This window comes from Quercus lobata, chromosome 8 (assembly GCF_001633185.2).
Source record: "Quercus lobata isolate SW786 chromosome 8, ValleyOak3.0 Primary Assembly, whole genome shotgun sequence".
Classification (NCBI taxonomy): domain Eukaryota; kingdom Viridiplantae; phylum Streptophyta; class Magnoliopsida; order Fagales; family Fagaceae; genus Quercus; species Quercus lobata.
In genome coordinates, this window is record NC_044911.1 from 11,827,509 (window position 1) to 11,850,248 (window position 22,740).

General features: G+C 36.6%; 1 protein-coding gene across 1 annotated transcript; it reads left to right on the plus strand.

The window, feature by feature from the left end:
* Positions 1-9,390: 9,390 nt before the first annotated feature.
* On the plus strand, positions 9,391-22,281 carry LOC115955444 (DNA polymerase I A, chloroplastic/mitochondrial-like). The gene is made up of 12 exons (XM_031073565.1): positions 9,391-9,750; positions 10,717-11,416; positions 12,044-12,235; positions 14,549-15,228; positions 16,157-16,607; positions 17,518-17,613; positions 18,263-18,355; positions 18,436-18,630; positions 19,341-19,433; positions 19,516-19,728; positions 20,644-20,733; positions 21,622-22,281. Exons 1-12 carry the CDS (start codon positions 9,626-9,628, stop codon positions 21,781-21,783), a joined length of 3,090 nt encoding a protein of 1,029 aa, XP_030929425.1. The 5' UTR covers positions 9,391-9,625; the 3' UTR covers positions 21,784-22,281.
* The last annotated feature ends 459 nt before the right edge of the window (positions 22,282-22,740 follow it).

Consider the following 22,740-nt stretch of genomic DNA (forward strand, 5'->3'; position numbering starts at 1 on the left):
ACCATTTACTCCAATATCTTTTTTTTTTTTTCTTTTTCTTTTTTTCCTTCTTAGTTTTTGCCCAACAATTTTTAATAATGACACTATATGATAATCATATACAACGAACATTGTGAATTTTATCACTTGAAATAAAATCATAAAATCAATTATCTAATTATAATATACAATCATTTATAGATTGTAACTCAATTAATACCTCTTGGTATTTCCTATAGAGACAATTAAGTTTAAATCCTCCCTTACTACTATAATTATCGAATTGCGAATATATATACAGTTAAAAAAAATTAGAATCCTATACTTGTAATGTCAACTCTATAAATTATCGCTTATCCAAAAGTTTAAGACCGTCTTCTTAGATACCATGATAAGTTATTGATTGTTTTAAAAGTTTAAACTATTAGAAAATTGTAAATTTAATCACTTAATTATCATCCTAACAAACTTGATTTTCTTTATTTTTTGTTAGCTTAAGGGATTTGAATCAAATCTCATCAATTTGATCATCTATCTTTTTACATACTATTTGTATCTTATAAGTTTGAAATTGCATCTAAATCAACCATTTCACTAAAAAAAAACTTACAATTTACACCATTGAGATTAATATTACATTAATATTAACATGCCCAACATAACCCACCCATAAACAATATCCTTTGGGAGGGAGACATTGTTTTTAAGTGAATTAACAATGAAAATGTGACGAAACAATAAGGAAAGAGGCACATTTACATTGTTATAATGGACAATGATGTAAATTGAACTAATTTATAACTCATATCAAACACCATTTTCCCCTTACGTGAGAAGGGGTAGGGGAGAAGATATCTCATAAGACGATCTTATAAGATCTCTCTCTCATAACATGTGGAACCACACATGGTTTGAGTAAGATGGACATGTGTTGTTATGAAATTTGAAACCACGGAATACTATTCATACAATATAGTTAATGCTATAAGTATGATAGTTTTTACAACAAATTTTACAATTGATATATTGGTAGGTTATTATTAATTCTCTTATAAACCAATTACTAATAATAGTCTAATACCATTTTATCATGCACCACTAACAATTTATCACCTCCAATCAATTTCAAAATTTGTTGTAAATTATGTTAGGTAACTTATTATTGGTAAACAAAAAGATGAACCACATTTGCACATGCGATGCATGTACTATAGCGTTATAGCTTGTATTGCCGCAATTCACTGATAGAATTTCCCGCCAAGAGACAATAGGGTTAACTCTTTTTTTTTTTTTTTTTTGAGAAAGAAGACTACTACTATTATAAAAATCAGCCAGGTTCGGCAAAAATTACATCAACTAAGTGTGGTGGGACATCCTCCACCCACACCGACAAACCTCTGACATTTCTTGCATGTCTAGCTAGGTTATGGGCTATTCTATTACCACATCTACGTACATGGGAGAAGCTGATACTAGTGATTGGACTGAGTAAAGATTTTGCTGACTCCAACAGGTGGCCAAATGAAGAAAAGGAGGTTTCTTTGCTACGTAGAGTTTTAACCACTACCTCTGAATCTCCTTCCAGAACAAATTCAGTTATCCCCAGTTCTTGTGCAAAGATCAATGCCCTTGCCGCTGCCATGGCTTCCACGATATCCGATGAGAATGGCAGAGGAGCTTGTTCAGACAGCGAGGCAATCATACTTCCTTGACTATCATGCACGACCACACCCAATCCAGCCTTACCCATCTCCGGGAAAGAGGCTCCATCAAAGTTCAGTTTAAAGCAATTCGGTGAAGGCGGGCACCACTGTGTGCGAGGCTGGGTTCGCTGTGTTGCTGAAGGTTGACTGAGGGACTGTTGGCTTTGTTGGAAGGTAGACAGCGCCTGAGTAGCTTGTTGGATGACCTGTGAACGTGGAAAATCATTAGAGCTAACACGTAGTTGGTTACGTCGGTGCCAAATCGTCCACATCACCATGGTCATTAATTCCAGGTTTTTCTTCTTCTTATGAAGCACGCTCAACAGGTCTTTGGTGCTTGAGATTGCATGTTGTCGCCGGTTTTCAAAACCTGGAATGGCCTCCCAAGTCTCATCAAGCATAGCACATTCCCAAATAGCACGAAGTGTTGTCTCTGACTCCACACCATAGTGCTCGCATTTATCCTCCATTAAGATCTTCCTCCTCATTAGGTTGTGCTTTGCTGGTACAGCTTCCTTGCATACTCTCCACATGAAGTGCCGCACCTTGTTAGGGACATTAAGGCTCCAAATCTGCTTCCACAAGCCACTTTGCTGCTGCTGGTTGGTTGTAGGAACCTGCACGGAGTTGAGTGTAGTTAGAAATTTAGAACCCGAGTTTACAGTATACTTACCTGAGGGGGTAAAGGGCCAAATGATCTTATCCTCCACCGGAGTACGGCTTAAAGGAATGCTAAGAACTAGAGCAGCTTCTTCTGGAGACAAAAGTCCATGTACTAAATGTAAGTCCCATGTTCTTGTGAGTCGGTTGATGAGGTCAGAGACTCTCCCCTCTTCAAAGCCTGGAACGATATCAGATAATACTCTTGGATGCTCCACTGATGGTAACCATGCATCGTTCCATATGCTAACTGCCTGTCCACAACCAATCTTCCATCTTGCACCTTTAAGAAGCACATCTCTGCCCTTTAAGATGCTATTCCAAGCGTGTGAACCGGTGCTAGATTCTTGTGCCTCCCAAATGCTACAATTTGGAAAAAACTTCATTTTAAAGACTTTATAGAAGAGGGAGTCCTTATTATGAAGTAATCTCCAAGCTTGCTTAGCCAAGAGGGCATCGTTGAAGTTAGCTAGATCCTTGAAGCCCATACCTCCTTCCTTTTTTGGAAGGCAAAGAGTTTCCCATTTCACCCAGTGAACTTTCCTCCTATCACCTTTCTGGCCCCACCAAAATCTTCGTATCAGGCTCTCAATCTCTGAACAAAGACCCAAAGGAAGTTTGAAGCAGCTCATAGTGTAAGTAGGGATCGCTTGGACAACTGCTTTGATTAAGATTTCTCTTCCAGCCTGTGAGAGGAGTTTCTCCTTCCATCCCTGTAATTTTTTCCAGACTCGTTCCTTTATGTAGTTGAAGCTTGCTTTTTTGTTTTTGCCCACCAGTGACGGTAATCCCAAGTATCTCTCATATTGAACAATTTCTGGAACCCCCAATGCCATCTTTATCTGATTTCTGATGTCATCCCTTGTAGATTTACTGAAGAAGATTGTCGTCTTGCTTCGGTTAATCTGCTGGCCTGAACATCTCCCATAAACTTCCAATATGTCCAGAACTCTTTGGCACTCCTCTATAGTAGCCCTGCAAAACAACAAACTATCATCTGCAAACAAAAGGTGAGTTAACCGAGGGCTATTTCTACAAAGAGAATAGCCTTTGATATGATCCTGTTGAGTGGCCTGGTTGATCAACCCATTTAAACCTTCTGTGCAAAGCAAGAATAGGAAAGGTGAGAGTGGGTCTCCTTGTCTTATTCCCCTTGTTGGAGTGATCATGCCTTTAGGTTCCCCATTAACCAATATGGAATATGTCACGGTTTTAACACATAGCATCATAAGACGGATCCAATGTTCATTGAAGCCCATCTTAACCATAACTGAAGACAGATAATCCCACTCCACTCTGTCATATGCTTTGCTCATATCAAGCTTGATGGCCATATACCCTTCCTTACCTGTGTGCTTCTGCATGCTATGTAAGGATTCAAAAGCTACAAGAATATTGTCAGAAATAAGGCGACTTTTGGTGAAAGCACTCTGATTTTCAGTTATAATATTTGGCAAAATTTTCTTAAGTCTATTAGCTAGCACTTTAGAGAAAATTTTATATAAAACATTGCACAAACTGATTGGTGTAAATTCAGAGGCAAATTCAGGATTTTTCTTTTTGGGAATAAGAGTAATAAAAGTGTGATTAAGGTGATCAGGTAAAGTAGCAGAGTTAAGGTAGTGTAACACAGAGTTAGAGATATCATATCCAATTAAGTTCCAATAATGCTGATAAAAGAGAGGAGGCATACCATCCGGTCCGGGAGCCTTAAGTGGGGCCATTTGATTGATGGCCTGCTTTACCTCCAAGAGAGTGAATTCGGATGAGAGCATAGAATTCATGTCCTCAGTAATTACTTTTTGGATGGAATTCGTAGCTACAGAGCAGAATTGCTGGTTGTGTGATTGGAGAAGGTCCTGGTAGTAGTGCACCAGACAATCAGCTATATCTTCATTAGTATCCATCACTCGGCCGTTTGGATCTTTCAGCTTTCGAATCAAATTTTTCCTCTTCCTCTGAGACACATGGCAGTGAAAAAATTTTGAGTTTCTGTCCCCAAATTTGGCCCACGTGACCTTTGCTCTCTGGAACCACAATCTATTTTCTTTATCAATCAACTCCGCTATCTCCTTTTGCAATACACGGACATGCAGATTATTCCCAGTTCTCATGGCTATTTTTTCGGCCTCCTTTAGGTCCTTTCTCTTCCGACCCAATATCAATTTGACATTCCCAAAGCAGTCTCGTTCCCATTTGCGGAGTTCTTTACCACATTTATCTATTTTGCGCATAACATAATCATGGTCTTCCTCCTCTCCCCTTGACAACCAAACTGCCTCAACAATATCTGAACACCCACGGTCAGAGAGCCACATTTCTTCGAACCTAAATGGTTTAGCAAAAGATGGAATGTCTAAACCATCTAAGGAGATCCACAGTGGGGAATGATCAGAAGAATCAGAGTGCAGATGATGGATTTTTGTTCCTGTAAATTTCATGAACCACTCGTGGTTAGCTAACCCCCGATCTAATCTTTCCCACAATGAATGTCCATCCACAAAATGTCTTCTCCAAGTAAATTGATCTCCCACATAGCCAAGATCAAGAAATCCGCATTCATCTATGACATCCCGAAAAAGTTGCATCTGAGCTTGACTTCTATTATTTCCTCCCAATTTCTCTGAGCTTCTTGTGATTTCATTGAAATCCCCGGCACAAAGCCAAGGAAGCTGATGTCTGGTGTTGAGCAACCTCAGTTTACTCCATGCTTCAACTCTCTTGTGTGTTGCTGGTTCTCCATAGAAACCTGTAAATCTCCAAGCATCATCACTACCTTTATTTATTATAGAATCAATGTGGTATTTGGAGAAAGAATCCACACTAATATCAATGGAATTTTTCCAATATAGAGCCAAACCCCCGCCACCTCTAGGGTTTCTTTCCACAAAGAACAAATTGTCAAATTTGATGTTTCTTTGAACTTCTTTTAGCCTAGCTTCATCCGCCCATGTTTCGGCTAAAAACACAACGGAGGGATCTTTTGCCCGAATCACTACTTCGAGCTCCTTTCCTGTACGCAGGTTCCCAAGCCCACGACAGTTCCAAACTATAAGACTCATTTCGTTTGGCGGGACTGCTGTGCAGCCTCCGCCATTGAATTTTTCTGACTTTCTCCCTTTGAAACCTGTGATTTTTTGGTAGGTAACTCGGGAAGATATTCTACTTCTTCTTCTCTGCTTCTTTTTTTAGCCATAGGGCTCAATGGTGAGTCGGTCTCCATAGGATTGTCCCTAGCCAATCTCTTCCACGTGCGCAAAGTTTTGCTCACTTGGTTGGCTGGTGGGGAATTTTCTTCTACTTGGTGAGGTTGCTGTAGAACCACTTGTGTTTGCATGGAAGGGGCTAGACACTTCTCCGTGGTTGGTGGGGCCTGTGATGCACTGACTGAAATTTTTTCCACGTGTGTTTCACAATTGTCAAACTTGCTAATTTCAGAATCAATGTCCTGTATCTGCGTCTCAAAGTCAGCAATATCAGTATGGAATGAAGTTAAATTGGGATTTGAAGTAAATACCTCAGTGAATTGGTTGCTACACTCTCGGGCAGTCAGCGTGATCTGCTCCCCTGAATTTCGGGATTCCATGTTTGTCCCAGTCCTCAGGTCAGCGTCTTTCTCCATGCCGGAATCAAACCTGGCAGCGTTTTCCTTGGTGGATTTGCTCGCCATCTCAGCTGTCTCAGCCTTCTTCGTCCGTTGAGCATGACTTGGAACTCCCCCCAGGCCGTCGTCCATACTAGGAACCACAACGAAGGGAATTTTTCCGGGATTGTATGACGAGGCTTGCAGCCACGGTCCGTACTCATGAGGCTTTGTTTTTCCATCATTCTTTTTTGCTAACCAGACTTCACAATCTTTCCCATCGTGTGAGATCAGTCCACACCAATAGCAAAAATTAGGTAGTTTCTCATATTTGAAAGAAGCCCATACCTCCTCATTATCATCCAATGCTATCTGGCGACCTCGACACAGTGGCTTTGAAACGTCTATTTCCACGTGAACACGTAAGAAATCACCTCCCACCAGTTCACTAGAGTTCTCACATGGTGTAACCTTTCCGAGTGTCTCGCCTAATTCAATTGCAATCTCCGGATCAAGCATGCGCATCGGCAAACCGTGTATTTGCACCCAGATTTTCAGATTTGTGAATCTCAAATACCTCGCTGGAACAGATCCATCAAATCTCTGTAACAGGACAACATGCTTATCAAAGGTCCAAGGTTCGTTGGCAAGGACACGTTCTGCATCAGATTCGAGTTCAAAAACAAAAAGGAGGATGTGATCTCCGGCTTCACGCACCTTGAACTCGTTTTTGGCTCTCCATAAGGGCTTAAAGGTGCGCCCTATTGCTTCCACATTAAGGGCCCTCTTTGTGAGGAATTTTGCAGCAAGAACAAACTCCTTGCTGCGTATGTTTTTTGACTTCGACAGGCTTAATTTTGTATCTTCTTCCTCTGTCAGTGAGAGTTTTTTCCAGTCGTAGAGAATATCGTCCATGGGGTAATGCTAGAGTGAAAGAGTACAGAGAGATGTAGACCACACATAAGAGAAACAGAGGTCAATATGAACCCTACTGTTATGGATGTTTAACAGAGGGGAGAGGCTATCATTCCGAGGAAGATAACGAGGTTCTACGTTCTAGCGACTCCAAGAGCGGCTAGGGCAACTCAGAGAGCGGCTAGGGCGAGAAAAGTTACTATTAGGGTTAACTCAGAACTCAGAACAGCACCATTGTTATTTGTAACCCAATAGTTAGACAACACGTCATCTCTTGATTTTCTCATCATTTGAATAAGAGTTATGCATGGGTATAAAATTCCTTCCTCACCTCCCCACCCTTTTTTTTAATAATTGCTTTATATGACTTACTACGATTAGAATAATCTCATTTTTACTTGAATTTACGGTAATATCATTTTTAGATGTATTAAAATATTAATAATATCTTGTCATATTATTAGTCGGAAAAAAATGTTATATATATCTCTAATCTTATATTGCATATTTACATGATTTGTGCACTAGCTTTAAGCCTTTAAACAAACTTTAATTTTTCTTTTTGAAGCATTCTATAAAATAATTAACTTTTTGTGGATAATATATTTGTTTTCAAAGGTTCATTCTCTCTAAAATCACTATGGACCAAAATGCAATGAGAAAGCTTTTTTTTTTTTTTTTTTTTTTGATGGGGATGCAACGAGAAAGCTAGTAAAGAGAAATGCTCAATTATGAGCTGAACTTATTTTTATTTATTTTTTACTATGCACTGGAACTTTATTCATTAATTTTCTTTCTTATGTCTGATCTAGAAGAAGTTTTACTTAGGCTTATTTGCTTAAAGTGGAGACAAAAGTGGTTTTAAGCAAATCAATTATTATTTTTTTTTTCTTCTTCAATAAGCTAGCTTATTGATTTGATGTCCCCTTCGATCAAGATTTGTAGACAACTAGAGAGGACCAAGTTGATGATAAATATAATTAAAAGTTAGCCATATTAATTTGGTGTTCTTCTCAACGTCAATATTTGATAACTTTACTTTGGATTAATTTTTGGCAAATTTATTGTTGTATTACATTGTCACTTTTATACCCCTATTTCTTTTTTCTTTTTTAAATCAGGATAATAAGAAATTAGTAACTAGTTTCATAGTTTCTCAAAAAAAAAAAAAAAAAAAAAAGTAACTAGTTTCATATTTAATGTTTTAATTTCAAGTTTTTAATTTTTATAAAAAAAACATTAAAATTAGGAAACTATACACAAAACCTTAACCCCTAAAAACACGAATTCCCTTCAAGTGGTATTGCTTATGTTTAAATAATTCATTATATAACATTTAACTCCATTAGATTCTCAAAAAAAAAAAAAAAACACTCCATTAGGGTTTTTGAATGTAACACAAAGCCCCTTATGTGTTATTATATAGGCAATTCACCGTTTATTTTTAATAGATGTTTAATGGTTGGTTTACATATATACTAATTCCATAGAAAGGTTAAGTGTTACATTTAAAATAATGGTCATGTTAAGGAGTACCCCAAAGGGCACAAATTAAAGATTAATAAATGCTAAATTATGAGTGATGATGCACATTTAAATAAAATAAAATATACATATTAATGATTATTGGCTTACATGCACAAATTCATTGTGGTTATGTGTACTTTTTTGGATATATGTGTATAATTTGACTTTATTTTTAATTTTTTTAAATTATTATTTAATAAAAAATTAAATGAATCTTAACAATTTTCCTTAGAGCATTTGTTAACAAAATCTTTAAAATAATACCACAATAGGGTTAAATGTTACATTCAAAACTTCAAAGGTTTTGTGTTTTATGAATAAATCATAGGGGGATCTTGTGTACTATAAAGATTATGCAAATGAACAACTTAAAAGGCTTAATAACTTGTTAACCTCAATTTCATGCCCTATTTGTTGGAATATAAAAGGGACATTATAAGTTGACCCTAGAGAGGTTTTCTTTACAGGAGAGGAAGCTTCGTTTATGAGGATAGGGTTTTGTAACTAAGTTTTTCTCAATTTCATCATATTATAGAATATTGAAGTAAAATGAAATTTAAATTCAATTAAAAAATATAAATGAGAACAATGATGTGTAAATTGTGAGGTCGAATTCAACCAAAATTAAAATGTTTGTGTGTTTTATGCTTATTTGGAAATCTCTCGTAATAAAAAATTTGTGGTTCCATTCTTACTTACATAAAAAATCAATTGGTGTTTTAGCCTAATAATTAAAAAAGAAAAATTCATGAAGCATGTATCATCAATTGAAATTCTATAGTATTTATCCCAAGAATAAAAAAAAGAAAAGTAATGTACGTTTTAACTTTTATGCTTATCTAAAAAAAAGAAAAATGTTTTTCTCAAAAAACAAGAAAAAAAGAAAAAGTTTTATAGAATGAACTCACATTAACAGGAGGGAGCTAATCTAAATAGTGGAGTTTTGGGGGGCTAATTTGAAAATTAGAATAAATCGAAATTTGGCCTAAATATTATAATTCTTGTCCGTTTGTTTTTCCTCACTGAGTCTCTCCAGGGTTTAAGAACATAGCCTCTTCTGCTTTCTTCTCTCTCTCTGTGTCTCTCCTATGGCAACACTCTGCTCTTGCTCTGCTTCACTATCAGACTCAGCAGAAACCCCATACCCAGAATAAAAGGAAAAGGCCCCTGAAGCCCCACTCTATTTACAGGATTACCACCAGCCACACCCACCAACACGGCTTCTTGTATAAACAAGCTGGGCAGAGTTGGGAGAGTCATGGCTATGGGGTTCAACACCCAAAATGGTCTCTTTAGACCCTCTTCTTCCTTCTTTTTACGCCCTTCTTCCCATGATACTTTCTCTTCTTGTTCCCACTTCGCTTCCTCTATAGTCCTGCAAAGGTATAACACTTTTCATTCTCACTCAACCCTCCAACATTTTTTTCTTCTTCATATTTTATGCTTTTTGTTATCTGGGTTTTCAGTTTCTGTCACACCCATTTGCCTAATTTGCTTTTTCCTGCTTTTTTTTTTTTTTGGTTGTAGAGAGGCCATTATTGGGTTTATGGGGTTTATTGTTTATGTTGTGTTATTTCTTTGGTAATATTTTTAATTTTCTTTATGCTTTTTGCAAATTTTAAATTGGTTGGGGTGCTCTTTGTGATGCTTCTTTTGCCATGTGTGCTCTTTTTGGTTTCTGTTGTACACCTTTTTTTGTTTTTGTTTTTTCTTGGCTAATATATGAGAGGTTATTGGGTTTTAGTTAAAATGCCTGAATTAATCTTGTGGATATACAGAGTGTTGTGTTCTTGGGTTATATAGGTTTTTTTGTTCCTGGGCTTGGTATATACTTCCTTGATGCATTGGGTATTTTCAGTTCCTAGGATTTTTGTTGGAATGATTGTAATTTGAAAATGAATTAACAATGCCACCTCTTCTCAATTATTAGAAATTTCAATATACAATTTTTCTGCAAAATGAATGATTACAACTTACAGTTTGCCTTTTAATTTAGACCCATATGGATTTATGCTGATTCATGACAAATTTTTGTGTGTGTCTGGGTTTATAGCTTAGGTTCTTGATGGTATTCATGTGGTTCACTAACTCAATGATACCAAAAAAAAGAGGTCAAAAAAGGGAAAAAAAAATGATACTACATGATGATTATATTGAAAAAGATTGAAGCCGCGGTCTTGATTTCACCGGGGGTTGTGTGACTTAGCAATAAAAAAAAATCTTGTCACTGCTCTTTATGTATGTATTAATTCTGCTCCTTTTCATCCTTAACATGCAGCAACATTTAGATTATACCAGCTTATTGTGGTTTTTATGTCCTTCTTATTATTGCATTGGGAATAATTACAGACGAGGAGGGTGCACAATCCAGAATGACGAGAATTTGCCTTGGAAGCTTGAGTTTTTTTCTAATTCAGAACCTAGGATGCTTCGCAAACCAACTCTTAAGATTGAAGGTCGTAGTGTTAACAGAAGTAGTGCTTTTCTTGATGCTTTCAACAGTACTTTGCCTGGTAGCCCATTGGTCCGTCCTGCTAAAAAATGGGAAGAAGCAACACATGAGCTTCAAGATAAAAAGAAAAAACATCAGCATGATATTTGCAAACATCCTAGTAATCAACCACATGCAACAACTAGTCTGGTAAATGCATCTTCTACAAATAGTGAACAACATGTTTTAACTTCTGATCGTGCTGCACCTGACTCAGCTTCTGCTGAACAAACATGTGGAGGCAACAGCGATATAGCCATGAAAAATGTGAATGGTCAGGGCAACAGCAATATAGCAATGAAAGATGTGAATGGTCAGAAATGTTTGTCCTCATCAAGGAGCTTGGAGAAAATTAGAAAACCAAGTCCTGAACTTACCAATGGTTTAGGCAAAGAGTTCACTACAACTAAACGGTCATCTCAGCAGCTGGATCTTCGCAAGAGGCTTAATAGCATCTATGACAGTGTTCTTCTTGTTGATAATATCACTATAGCAAAGGAAGTAGTTGGGATGCTTACAAACAAGTATAGACATCTTGTCCATGCATGTGATACCGAGGTATTATTCTACTAAGGTTATCTTATTTTTACTGTTTCTAATTGCTATATGGTTGTTAGAAGTATATATTTTATTTATATTTCCATTGATAAAGAAATTTGTTTGAAGATTGGGGTGGCTCTTTCATTCCTGATGAAGGATGAGGGAGAGTAGATGGTTTGACTAAGGTACTAGTGAAAAGTTGTGATTTGATTCATGTCTCATGTACAAAATAAGGTAGAGGAAAACCTAAAATAACATTGGTAAAGGTAATTAAAAAGGGCACATTAATTAAGGTGGTGATAAAGAGAATAACTTTGAATATAATAGAATGACAAAACAGAATAATTATGGCTGATCTTGAATAGTCTATCGAGGATCTATAACCACCAATGAGCTCTAGGTCAATTGGCATCTCCTCCCCTTATAAGTTCTAGGTGCATTGGAGGGTGAGGTCTTGAGTTTAAAACCCATTGGGTGCGTGTGTAATTTACCAATACTTTATAGTCGAGCCCAAGGCTTTGGGATTAAGGCTTTGTTGTCATTATCTCTATGTCTATGCATATTTAAAGTTGTGTATTGTTAAGCTATTTGAAAGTCTTACATCCATGCGCTAAATTATCTTTTCTGTTAATTACTTCTTTACAGGTAGCGAAGATAGAAGTGAAGCAAGAAACACCTGTTGATCATGGGGAAATCATATGCTTTAGTATATATTCCGGGCCAGAAGCAGATTTTGGAAATGGGAAGTCCTGTATCTGGGTTGATGTCCTTGATGGTGGTGGTAGGGATCTTTTGGTTGAATTTGCTCCATTCTTTGAAGACCCATTGATAAAAAAGGTAATTTTTGGATGCTTTATGTTTTTCTGGCATAAAGTAGACATTCTTTAATAAAACTTTTTCTTACTTGTAAAAAAAAGGTAATTTTTTTTTCTTTTTCTTTCAAATTTCTCTGTGGTCCTCTTGATTTGTGGCACATTTTGATTAGAATGATTGCTAATTAAATAGTAGATGTATCATGTAGTACAAGTATTGAGAAATAGCTCATGTCAACCACCTTATAACTGCGATTACAATATTCCTTGTGTAACTGGAGGCAATTTTTTGACCTCAATTAGTTTGTTGAGGATCCATAGCTGACCCCAAAAGTTCTGGGACTAAGATTTTGTTGTTGTTTACTTGCATGAAATTGCTTCTGTTGGGAAATCTTTGAAAAAAAGGATTTCATTGATTTCTGCCAATGGAATAAGGGACTTTTTAGCATCTTCACCTATCATATGGCTACTAATGGGCTAATTTCAAGAGTATCATGTTCTGTGTCCTGCCATGATAGGTTCACTATGTTCTCTTACCATTTGCCCATCATTCCATTCTCTCTCTGTGTGTGTATTATAGATTGCAAGATTATTAACATGCTTAAGCGTACCATAGCCTTCTGCAACCATGTTATGTTTTTTTGTAAGAATTCAGATTTTGAGTCTATTTGTCCCCGAGTTTAGTCAATATCTTAATTGCATTCTGTTGGTAAGAGAGAAAGGAAATATTTGGAATATGGTTCCAGCTTGTTTGATGTGGTTAATTTGGCGGGAATGTAATAATCATACTTTTGAAGATATTGTGAGATCTGTAGATCTTTTGAAGCCTATGCTAGTTGGGACTTTGTTTCAATGGGTTAGAATTTGGGGTTTTACATAATGTACTTCCATTTCTGATTTTCTCCCTTTTGTTCATATCTCTTCTTGAGTTACTTGTATTCGTTTTAAGTACAATGTTCACCATCATGAACATGATGTCCTTTTTATACAATAAATCTTTGATTGCCTATCAAAAAAAGAAAGGAAATAACACAAGATAATTACTAAGCTGTGAAGAATCCAGAAACTTGTGAGTGTCAAAAAATTTCTCCTAGGGAATTACCAGCACCTCTACCAGACCACCCCTGCTGCTGTCTAACAGCAAAATTGTGAGGTCCTCCAGGTGGAGAGGTGGTTGTAATTAATTTAATCCTGTGGTGATAACATGGGAGAAGAAGCTTGTTTTGCAAGGTATTGAAAATATTTGATATTGTGGTGAAGGGGATACTGCTTATAACTTGAAAATTTATGAGTGAGATCTGTACCATCTTCACTCTAATTTTTTTGGGTAGAAATGGAGCACAGTGGCTTTTGAATAGCTTGGAGCAATTCATAACTTTGGAAGATTCCACTTCATTCAGTCAATAAGGGAGAACAGGAAATCCTTTGCGAAATGACATTGAAACCAATTTGGATGATTCTTGGAAATTATGGAATGCTAGAGGGGCTATAGGGGAAGGACTATTATGCAGGAGGGGAAAAATCTGGATGGTTGAGATTCCTACTAAGGTAGTATTTTTTCACATGGACAGCAACTTGAGGATGAATTCTTAGTTTGGAGGATCTTTGAAAGCGGAATACCTGCCTTGTAGAGCGATTTTGCATGTGTAATTTCAGTGGGGAGACCACAAATCATTTACTACATTGTGGTTTAGTACACGAATTAAGGTCTTTGGTGTTTTGTCCATTTGGAGTCCATTGGGTTATGCTGAAGAGGGGTGTGGAGTAGTTGGAGTGGGGTCTTTGCTCAACATTATTATACTAGTATAGTGTGTGTGGGGGACTGGGGGCGGGGGGGTTCCACATTGTGTTATGTGGACCATTTGGAGAGAGCAAACAGCGTACTTTTGAAGAGGTAGAGCATTTGTCTTTTGAGCTAAAATTGTATTTATTAGGTTCCATGTTTTAATGAATAGCTGCTTTAAGTGGCCATTCTTTTTCTACCTTGGATAAATGTCTAGATTTATGCAACTTTAGGTGATTTTTTTTTGCCTCCTTTGTACACTGCCTGTGTACATGGGGAGCATACTCGTTTTCATTTCAATAAAAGTTTTGTTACTTATAAAAAAAAGGGTCTTCTTGACCCTGAGGTCTTCCGATTTGTATTGGCCCAAGCTTATAATGGTAAGTTTATTATATATTGTCAAATACTTGTTATGCCAATATACCACTTTTTTTTTTGGTAAGAGCTGTCCAATTTCCTGTGCATACCATTTTACTTTACTGTGAGAAACTACTAGTGTGCACCTATACTTTTGAAACATACTTGGAAATGACAATTCACTTGTCTTTACTGTAGGTTTGGCACAACTATAGCTTTGATAACCATATTATTGAGAACTATGGGCTTAAGGTCTCTGGTTTTCATGCTGACACAATGCACATGGCACGGTTATGGGATTCATCAAGACGAACAAAGGGTGGGTATTCTCTTGAAGCACTTACCAGTGATAAAAAGGTTATGTCTGGAATTCAATTGGGCCTTGAAGAAGATTTGTTTGGTAAAATCTCGATGAAAAACATCTTTGGCACGAAAAAAATTAAAAAAGATGGATCTGAAGGCAAGATTATCACCATTTCTCCTGTTGAAATTCTACAAAGAGAAGAGCGGAAACCATGGATTTGTTATTCTGTTTTAGATGCAAAAAGCACACTAAAGCTTTATGAGAGCTTAAAAAGCCAACTGTCACAAATGCGATGGAAACTTGATGGGAAAACAGTTGATGGAAAACACATGTTTGACTTTTATGAGGAATACTGGCGGCCATTTGGTGAGCTTTTAATTAAAATGGAAACTGAGGGAATGCTGGTTGATCGGAAATATCTTGCTGAGGTGGAGAAGGTAGCCAAAGCCGAACAAGAGATTGCTGTAAATAGATTTCGCAACTGGGCATCTAGGTATTGCTCTGATGCCCAGTACATGAATGTGGGGAGTGATGCACAACTGCGCCAGCTATTTTTTGGTGGCATTGCAAACAGGTACAATTTATTTATAACTTATGTGGGTGTATTTGTTTTTAATTCTATTTGTTTGTGGACAGTGAGGAAGTGCAGCTGCCATAGATTAATTGCACATTGTTAGGAATTCTGTCATCTAGTTTACTCTGAAATAAAATATAGTTAAGAGGTCAGATTCCAGTGCAATGAAATTTGTTCTTAATTTAGAACCTTTGGCGGTAAAATACATTGTAATTTATTCTGTGGTAATACTTAAAACTTTGCCTAACCTTTGAAGGAAATTATACTTATTCTTGTGGTGCAGCTGAAAGATTAAAATTTTTATGTACACAATTGTTACTCTTATTGTTTATTTATATAAAATTTTTCTTGATATCTTTTAAATATCCCTATTTTTGTTGTCTTCAATATCATTAAGGCTTTGTTTTATTTTTATGACTTTTTTTTGGGGGGGGGGGGGGGGGGTAGACATTAGAAGAATACAATTCTTTGAATGTCACAAGTTCCGGTAAAATTTATAGTTGCATATGGTAGAAAATTGGCCCCAAGGCCAATGGTCCTGCATGAGAGACATTCGTGAAAGTGAAATGTTATGTTTTTTGTGAAAGTTATGATATTTTTTTTTTTAATTGGTAAGTCACATGCACACACAATGAGTTTTGAATCCATGATCTCAAATGTCCCCAACCACACTGATGTGTGAATGGATAAGTTCATTGAAGATCAAGAAGAGTCCCACAAAATGAAAGCAATATTAGTTCTGAGTGAATCCTTGAAGGGAAGTAATCATATCATACACTACTTAATAAGGAAAGGTGAAAGAAGGAAGGGAAGAATTTAAAACGTGTGGGCCTAGTGAATAAACTGACCTTACTATTGCACATTCATCCCGGGCAAATGGGGTCCCAATAAAGTCTGCACTCTTTAACCTTATTATTTTCTGTTACAGCAAGGACCCTGATGAAACTCTTCCAATTGAGAGGATTTTCAAAGTTCCCAATGTTGATAAAGTGATTGAAGATGGCAAGAAGAGTCCCACAAAATATCGCAATATTAGTCTGAGTAGAATCCTTGATGAACCGTTACCAACTGACATCTTCACAGCATCTGGTTGGCCCTCTGTTAGTGGTGACGCTTTGAAGACCCTGGCTGGAAAGGTTTCTGCAGAATATGATTTTGTGAATGATGAGCAACCAGATGACAACATTGAAAGTGCCTCTGAAAATGAAGTTTCAGAAGAACAAAAATCAACTGTGGATGAGGATAAATCTGCTTATGGAATAGCTTTTCAAGCTTTTGAGAAGGAGGAGGACGGGAGGGAGGCTTGTCATGCCATTTCTGCTTTATGTGAAGTTTGCTCCATTGACTCCTTGATATCCAACTTCATACTCCCCTTGCAGGTGATTGCTGCTAACATGTCTTTCTGGTTTTGGTCATCATATTTACCTCAATACCAAATATACTGGATCTCCGTAGAATGGATAAACTTTATATCCATAGTATTGTAATTGACTCTTTGCATTAAGTAGTTGAGGCGTTATTGGTCCAAATTTCTTCCAAGCTATGGGAGTTGTGTGCTTTGTGTATTGAATACGATGCTTATAATGTTAAAGATGACTGAGACCAGAATTGGTTCCATGTTTAGTTATTTTAGATTCAACAAATACCCATGCACAGATAAAATCTTGCCTATTTTTAATTATATTTGTGAGATTTGTGAGACATGTTGTAGATCTAAACTGTTCAAATGTATCTTTGAACTGTAAAGATGGATATCATGTAAGGTTTGCTTGAATTTAATGAGCCAAATGATTGATATTTTTGCTCATACTTGAATGGTGAATAACATGGCATTTGTGGAGGAAAAAAGTGAAAAGTCTATTTTCTAGAAGGAAAGAATATTAAGCTTCTATTTACTTTATTTTATTTTATTTTCACTTTTTTAACTTTGAAAGAACCCTTAACCTATTAGATGTCCTAAGTTATTTCATAATTATACCAGTATAGGTGCAAATGAACGAGGCCCTATCAAAACTGATGGACACCATCCGGTCCATCCCAATCGTAGTTTATACTTTGAATTATTGTATTATCTGGTTTCCAGCATTACTCTAAAGAATTATGATCTATACATATGTGTATCATTTTAGACTTGGAAATAGGAAAATTAGATGCTAGGAGGACAAAGCCCCAATGTTAATCAGTGGCAGTGGGCAGGAGAGTTGTTTAAAGTTAACATTTCTTTCTTGCTTCTGTTTTTAGTGTACAATGTATGAACTACCTTATGATGCTGGTTTCTTTCTACCACAGGGAAGTAATATATCAGGGAAGAATGGGCGTATTCATTGTTCATTAAATATCAACACGGAAACCGGGCGCTTATCAGCTAGGAGACCAAATTTACAGGTTCCTTTTGTATCTCTTCACTTTTCATATAGTCAATTAACCCCAAAAAAAACAATGAGCTCATATTTTGACTATAGATGTTTTAAAATAGTCCAATCCATGTATCTACGAATGTGTAAACTAAAATAAAATACAACTTGGCTAGAGATAGAATTTGCAGTCATGTATAATTTTTTTAGAGAAAAGATATATATTTAAAACCTCGATGGCTAATTAAATATGCTTGCACCTGAGTGCTGTTAAATTAGTTAGTGCTAAATCTCTTTAGTGTGAGCTATTCCAAGTTTCAACTACACAATATTTTCTTTTTGATTTTTTTTTTTTTTTTTTTTGGATGCATCATTGTAGTATGTGACAAATTCAGCACAGGGTTAGATTGCAATCTAAATCCCTTACTAGTTTTTGGTTGGTTTTCTTTGACATTTTAACATTGTCCTTTGCCTGAAAACAAGATGCAAAAGAAAATGTGCTTTTTTTTTTCTTAGTTATTTAATTTGTTACACTACTCCATGTCTTATGGAATCAAACAACTAAAATATTAACAACTTGGGGCTAGAGATGGAATTTACATAATCATGGCTAGATTCTGTAACTTCATGTTTTTAAAAGGTATTAGAGACTTACTCGTGTAATGTTCTTGCTTCATCAGAATCAGCCTGCTTTAGAGAAGGACCGGTATAAGATCCGTCAGGCATTCATAGCTTCACCTGGGAATTCCCTTATCGTAGCAGATTATGGACAGGTAAGTGGTTGTTTTAATTACCTACCTTCAGTGGTTGCATTGAATTCCATGTGTTGATTGAATTTGGCATTTAAATACAGCTGGAACTTAGGATTCTTGCACATCTTGCCAGTTGTAAGAGCATGATGGATGCCTTTAGACTTGGTGGAGATTTCCATTCAAGGACTGCAATGAATATGTACCCATATATTCGTGAAGCCATTGACAAAAAGCATGTGCTTCTTGAGTGGCATCCTCAACCGGGTGAAGATAAACCCCCAGTTCCACTATTAAAGGTAAACTATGACTACATAATTTTCCTATTTCCAAGTCTAAAATGATACATTTGCTGCAGAGAACAAGAGATATATGCCTGATGCTTCTCTCTCTTGTTTTAATATGTAATAGCAGCAGATATAACAATAACGTAAAAATAGCAAACCAGTTATTTGTCAAAAAAAAAAAGCAAAACAGTTTGGCGTCAGATAGGACTGCAGCAGAGGGAGGATAGTTCCTTGCGTGTCTCCCTCTTGCTAATGGGTGGAGAGAGATTATTATAATTGTCTATTCACTTGTGGTAACTAAGGCATGACTTTTATTCTTAAAGTTGCAAGTAACACTGTTATGGGGCTTGTATTATATTATTTGCTTTGTCCAGCTGTTAGTGAAGGTTAACTGCCCATTGTGAGCACAATTCCCTTAGATTAAATTATGAAAATAATTAAGCAATCATGTTGACACCGATATGTGTAAACCTATGTTTCAAGAGGACTATATATGTGTAAACCTCTTCAATAACATGGAATTTGTATGATTTCATAGATTCTGTATTTGGATTGTAATATTGGGTATATTGCCAACACAACTGCTGGATTGTAATAGTGGGTATATCCTGTTATTTAATGCAATTGACTTGTCAAAAAAAAAAAAATCAGGAAATATATAACCTGGTCTCTGTCCCCAAGATTCAAACTCAATTACTTTTTCCCCCTTTCAATGGTTTCAGGATGCCTTTGCTTCTGAAAGGAGGAAAGCTAAAATGCTTAACTTTTCAATTGCATATGGAAAAACTCCAGTGGGGCTTTCCCGGGATTGGAAGGTATTTTTTAGTATGAACCTTCAATTATGAGGGACTTGCATTCTTCCAATTTGAAATGATTTGATCGCCACTTTGTACTCAGGTTTCTGTTCAGGAAGCAAAGAAAACAGTTGATCTGTGGTACAGTGATAGAAAAGAAGTGTTGAACTGGCAAGAAGAGCGTAAAAAAGAAGCCCGTGAGAAAAATTGCGTACACACATTGCTAGGACGAGCCCGCCAGTTCCCTTCAGTGGCCCATGCTACGAACTCTCAAAGAGGTCACATTGAGCGGGCTGCTATCAATACCCCAGTACAGGTTTGTCCCTTCTTTCTCTTTTTCATGCTCCCTATCTCTCATGGTTTAATAAACTCCCTTGCCCTTTTTCCTATACCCCTCCCAGAAGAAAAAATAAAAAGATCTGCTACTCCTTTTTACCACTTATATATCATATGTCCCAAATTGTGTGGATTTGCTTGGTGAGTGTGTTGTGCGGGCGTGTGGTGAGTCTAGAATGGGTGTCGTCTAGGTGGATCTTGGGTTTATCAATGATTATGAGGAACCCCAATTGCAACTAGTGTTTTCCTCATATTGTTCCAAATGGTATCAGAGCAAACTTGGTAATGCCATGTGGCTCGGGGGCACTACAACACAACGTAAGCTCTAACGAGGACATCAGGAATTTAAGTGGGGGAAGTTGTGATTCCCCAAATTGTGTAGATTTGATTGAATTAGATTGTTTGAGCATGTATTATGCGGGTGTGTGTTTGGGTTTAAAAGTGATTACGAGGAGCCCCAATTGTAACTTGACAAATCCTTTTGGGGTATAAGTGCAGATGTGGATAGCAGTTTCCTCAGGTTATTGCACCATATCTTCTTTTACAACTACCCCAATAACACCAACACAAACTCCTGATCAGAGAAAGAAAGAAAAAAAAGCCCTACACCTCTCATGAACTTATTCATCTAATCCTCCTTCTCACTCCAACTTTTCATTGTTTAACAATGTAGAATAACACCCTCCCATCATTAAAAGGTCAAAATGCAAACCTCCACAAGAACTATTAGCCATTGCTTAAAAATGTCAGTTTTGGGATCTGATGATGTGTCTATTTAAATCATATTAGTTGCTAATAAATAGGGCAGATACCTCTTTCCTGCTTTCCTCTCCCTCTAAAATAAAGTTTTGATTGGCTACTTCTTAGTGGTTTCTGATTTAGGTGATTGAAACAGGGTAGTGCTGCTGATGTAGCCATGTGTGCTATGTTAGAGATATCAAAAAATGCACGGTTGAAGGAGCTCGGGTGGAAACTGCTTTTACAGGTTAATATCATGCCTTAAAACTTTACTTCTCTCTCTACCTATTTTTCTTCCTGGAATAATATACATGGCAGGACTAGTATTGGTTCAAATTTATTACTGAAGTAATTTTTAAATGCTTGTGAACGTTTTCATCTTCTTTAACCAGCTCCTAAATTTATGATTTCAACCATCAGCAATTATTTTCTTAGTTCTCATTCCAGTCTTTATGCACAACAACCAGTTCGTGTTTGTTTTGACCTCTGCACTTCTCTTCATATCTTGCAATGGAGTTGTGTACACTTCAAAGCCATCTTGATTGGCTTTTTATCCAAAACTTTTTCACTCATTAGTGCTATTTCTTGATATTTAAAAACTTAATATCCTTATCTGATATTAGCCAGCTATACAAGTTTGATTTTCCTCGTTACTGTGTATAGATGTTGCCTATGGTGTTGGGTGTACCCTGAAAGTGTTGTTCAAATAACACTGTAGAAGTATGGAAAGCTCCATCCAGCTCCAGTTTCATGTAGCATCCTTCTTTATTTTAGAGTTCCTGTGCTGCTGTTACTTTTTAGGTCTACAATCTTCTGTGTGGCAGACTTGTTCACTTAGTATCCAATCATAGGATAGCAACCTTTTTTCATCTTTGTTAGAATAACATTATTATCTATCAAAAAGATGTCCATTCATATATTTCAATTATAGTTTAATTCCATTCAACCTTAGTACAAATTGTTGAGCTCTCCATCTATACTCTTAATATGCCTTATATTTGATATTGAGGACATCTAAAGTAAGCTTTCACTTATATTCCATGCGACCAAATCTCTTGTTATGCCATATTATATTCCATGTGACCTTCGTACATATTTTGTTGAAAACTTTTGACCATCACACCATGGAAAGCAGGTTCATGATGAAGTTATCTTGGAAGGACCAACAGAGTCGGCTGAGGTTGCGAAGGCCATAGTTGTTGAGTGCATGTCCAAACCCTTCAATGGCAAGAATATCCTTCAAGTTGACCTATCGGTTGATGCCAAGTGTGCTCAAAACTGGTATTCGGCCAAGTAATAAGTGGATCCCCCCAATTGCAACAAATGATGCTGGATTTTGGTTCAAAACTCTGGTGTGTGGTAGCTGATTGACAATGATGGAGTTTCTGTGCTAGCAATGTGAGAATTATCTTTGACAATGGTACATCTGCAAGCGAGTTGAAAGTTTTTCCCCTGCGAAATCAGGCTTCATCATATGAGCAGATGTAAAATTTTCTGCCATATTTGATGTTGCAGCATTTCCAATTTGGCAAGTGGTTGAGGATGCATGCGGTGCCTCGGTGGCCCTGTAATTCTTGTGATGAAGGCCCCTGTAATTCTAGTGACGAAAGTGGGTGCACTGGGATGTAGAATGTAGATTGAGCTTTGTATATATGAAATCTTTCCATTTTAGTCGGTTTTTTCCATGTAACTTGATGAATACTCAGATTCAGTGTTTTTGTAAAAGAAACGAAAGCCCAAGTCCATTTTCTGTGCATTTATTTAATTAATTCTATTTTTTGTTATCATTTATGTTCTTTGTTTGACCAGCTCACGGCAATAGCCAAGAGCCTTACTGCTTAAATAGTTGGCATTTCTTGTTGTTTTTAAAACATGTAGAGTTTAAATCTCTCATTTTCTGTTATAACTATTGAATTAAAAATTTTATTTAAAAAAAAAAAAAAAAGAAAAGAAAAGGAAAAAGAGGCTATCAATCTTAGTTTTGCTCCACTTCCATGAGGAGATGACGTGCACAAATATTCCTACCTAGTTATGCTTAACCCTCATTTGCTAAGCCCAGCACTTTCACTCAAACTCAATTTTCACCACAGGAGAGGTAGTGTCAAGCATGAACATCCTCCTTTAGTCCTTAATTAATTTTAATATATATATATATATATATATTATTATTATGAAGAATGAAATATTTGAACTAAAGTCATTGGGTTACAGTTCTTTTGCATTTAGTTTCTCCATCAAGCTTGCTTGTATTTTC

Bases quoted from the DNA above. Each gene is read 5' to 3' on its own strand.
- LOC115955444 (XM_031073565.1), top strand. From the start codon at position 9,626: ATGGCTATGGGGTTCAACACCCAAAATGGTCTCTTTAGACCCTCTTCT. The intron at 9,751-10,716 runs GTATAACACTTT...GAATAATTACAG, and splicing joins TCCTCTATAGTCCTGCAAAG to ACGAGGAGGGTGCACAATCC. The intron at 20,734-21,621 runs GTTAATATCATG...CATGGAAAGCAG, and splicing joins GGTGGAAACTGCTTTTACAG to GTTCATGATGAAGTTATCTT.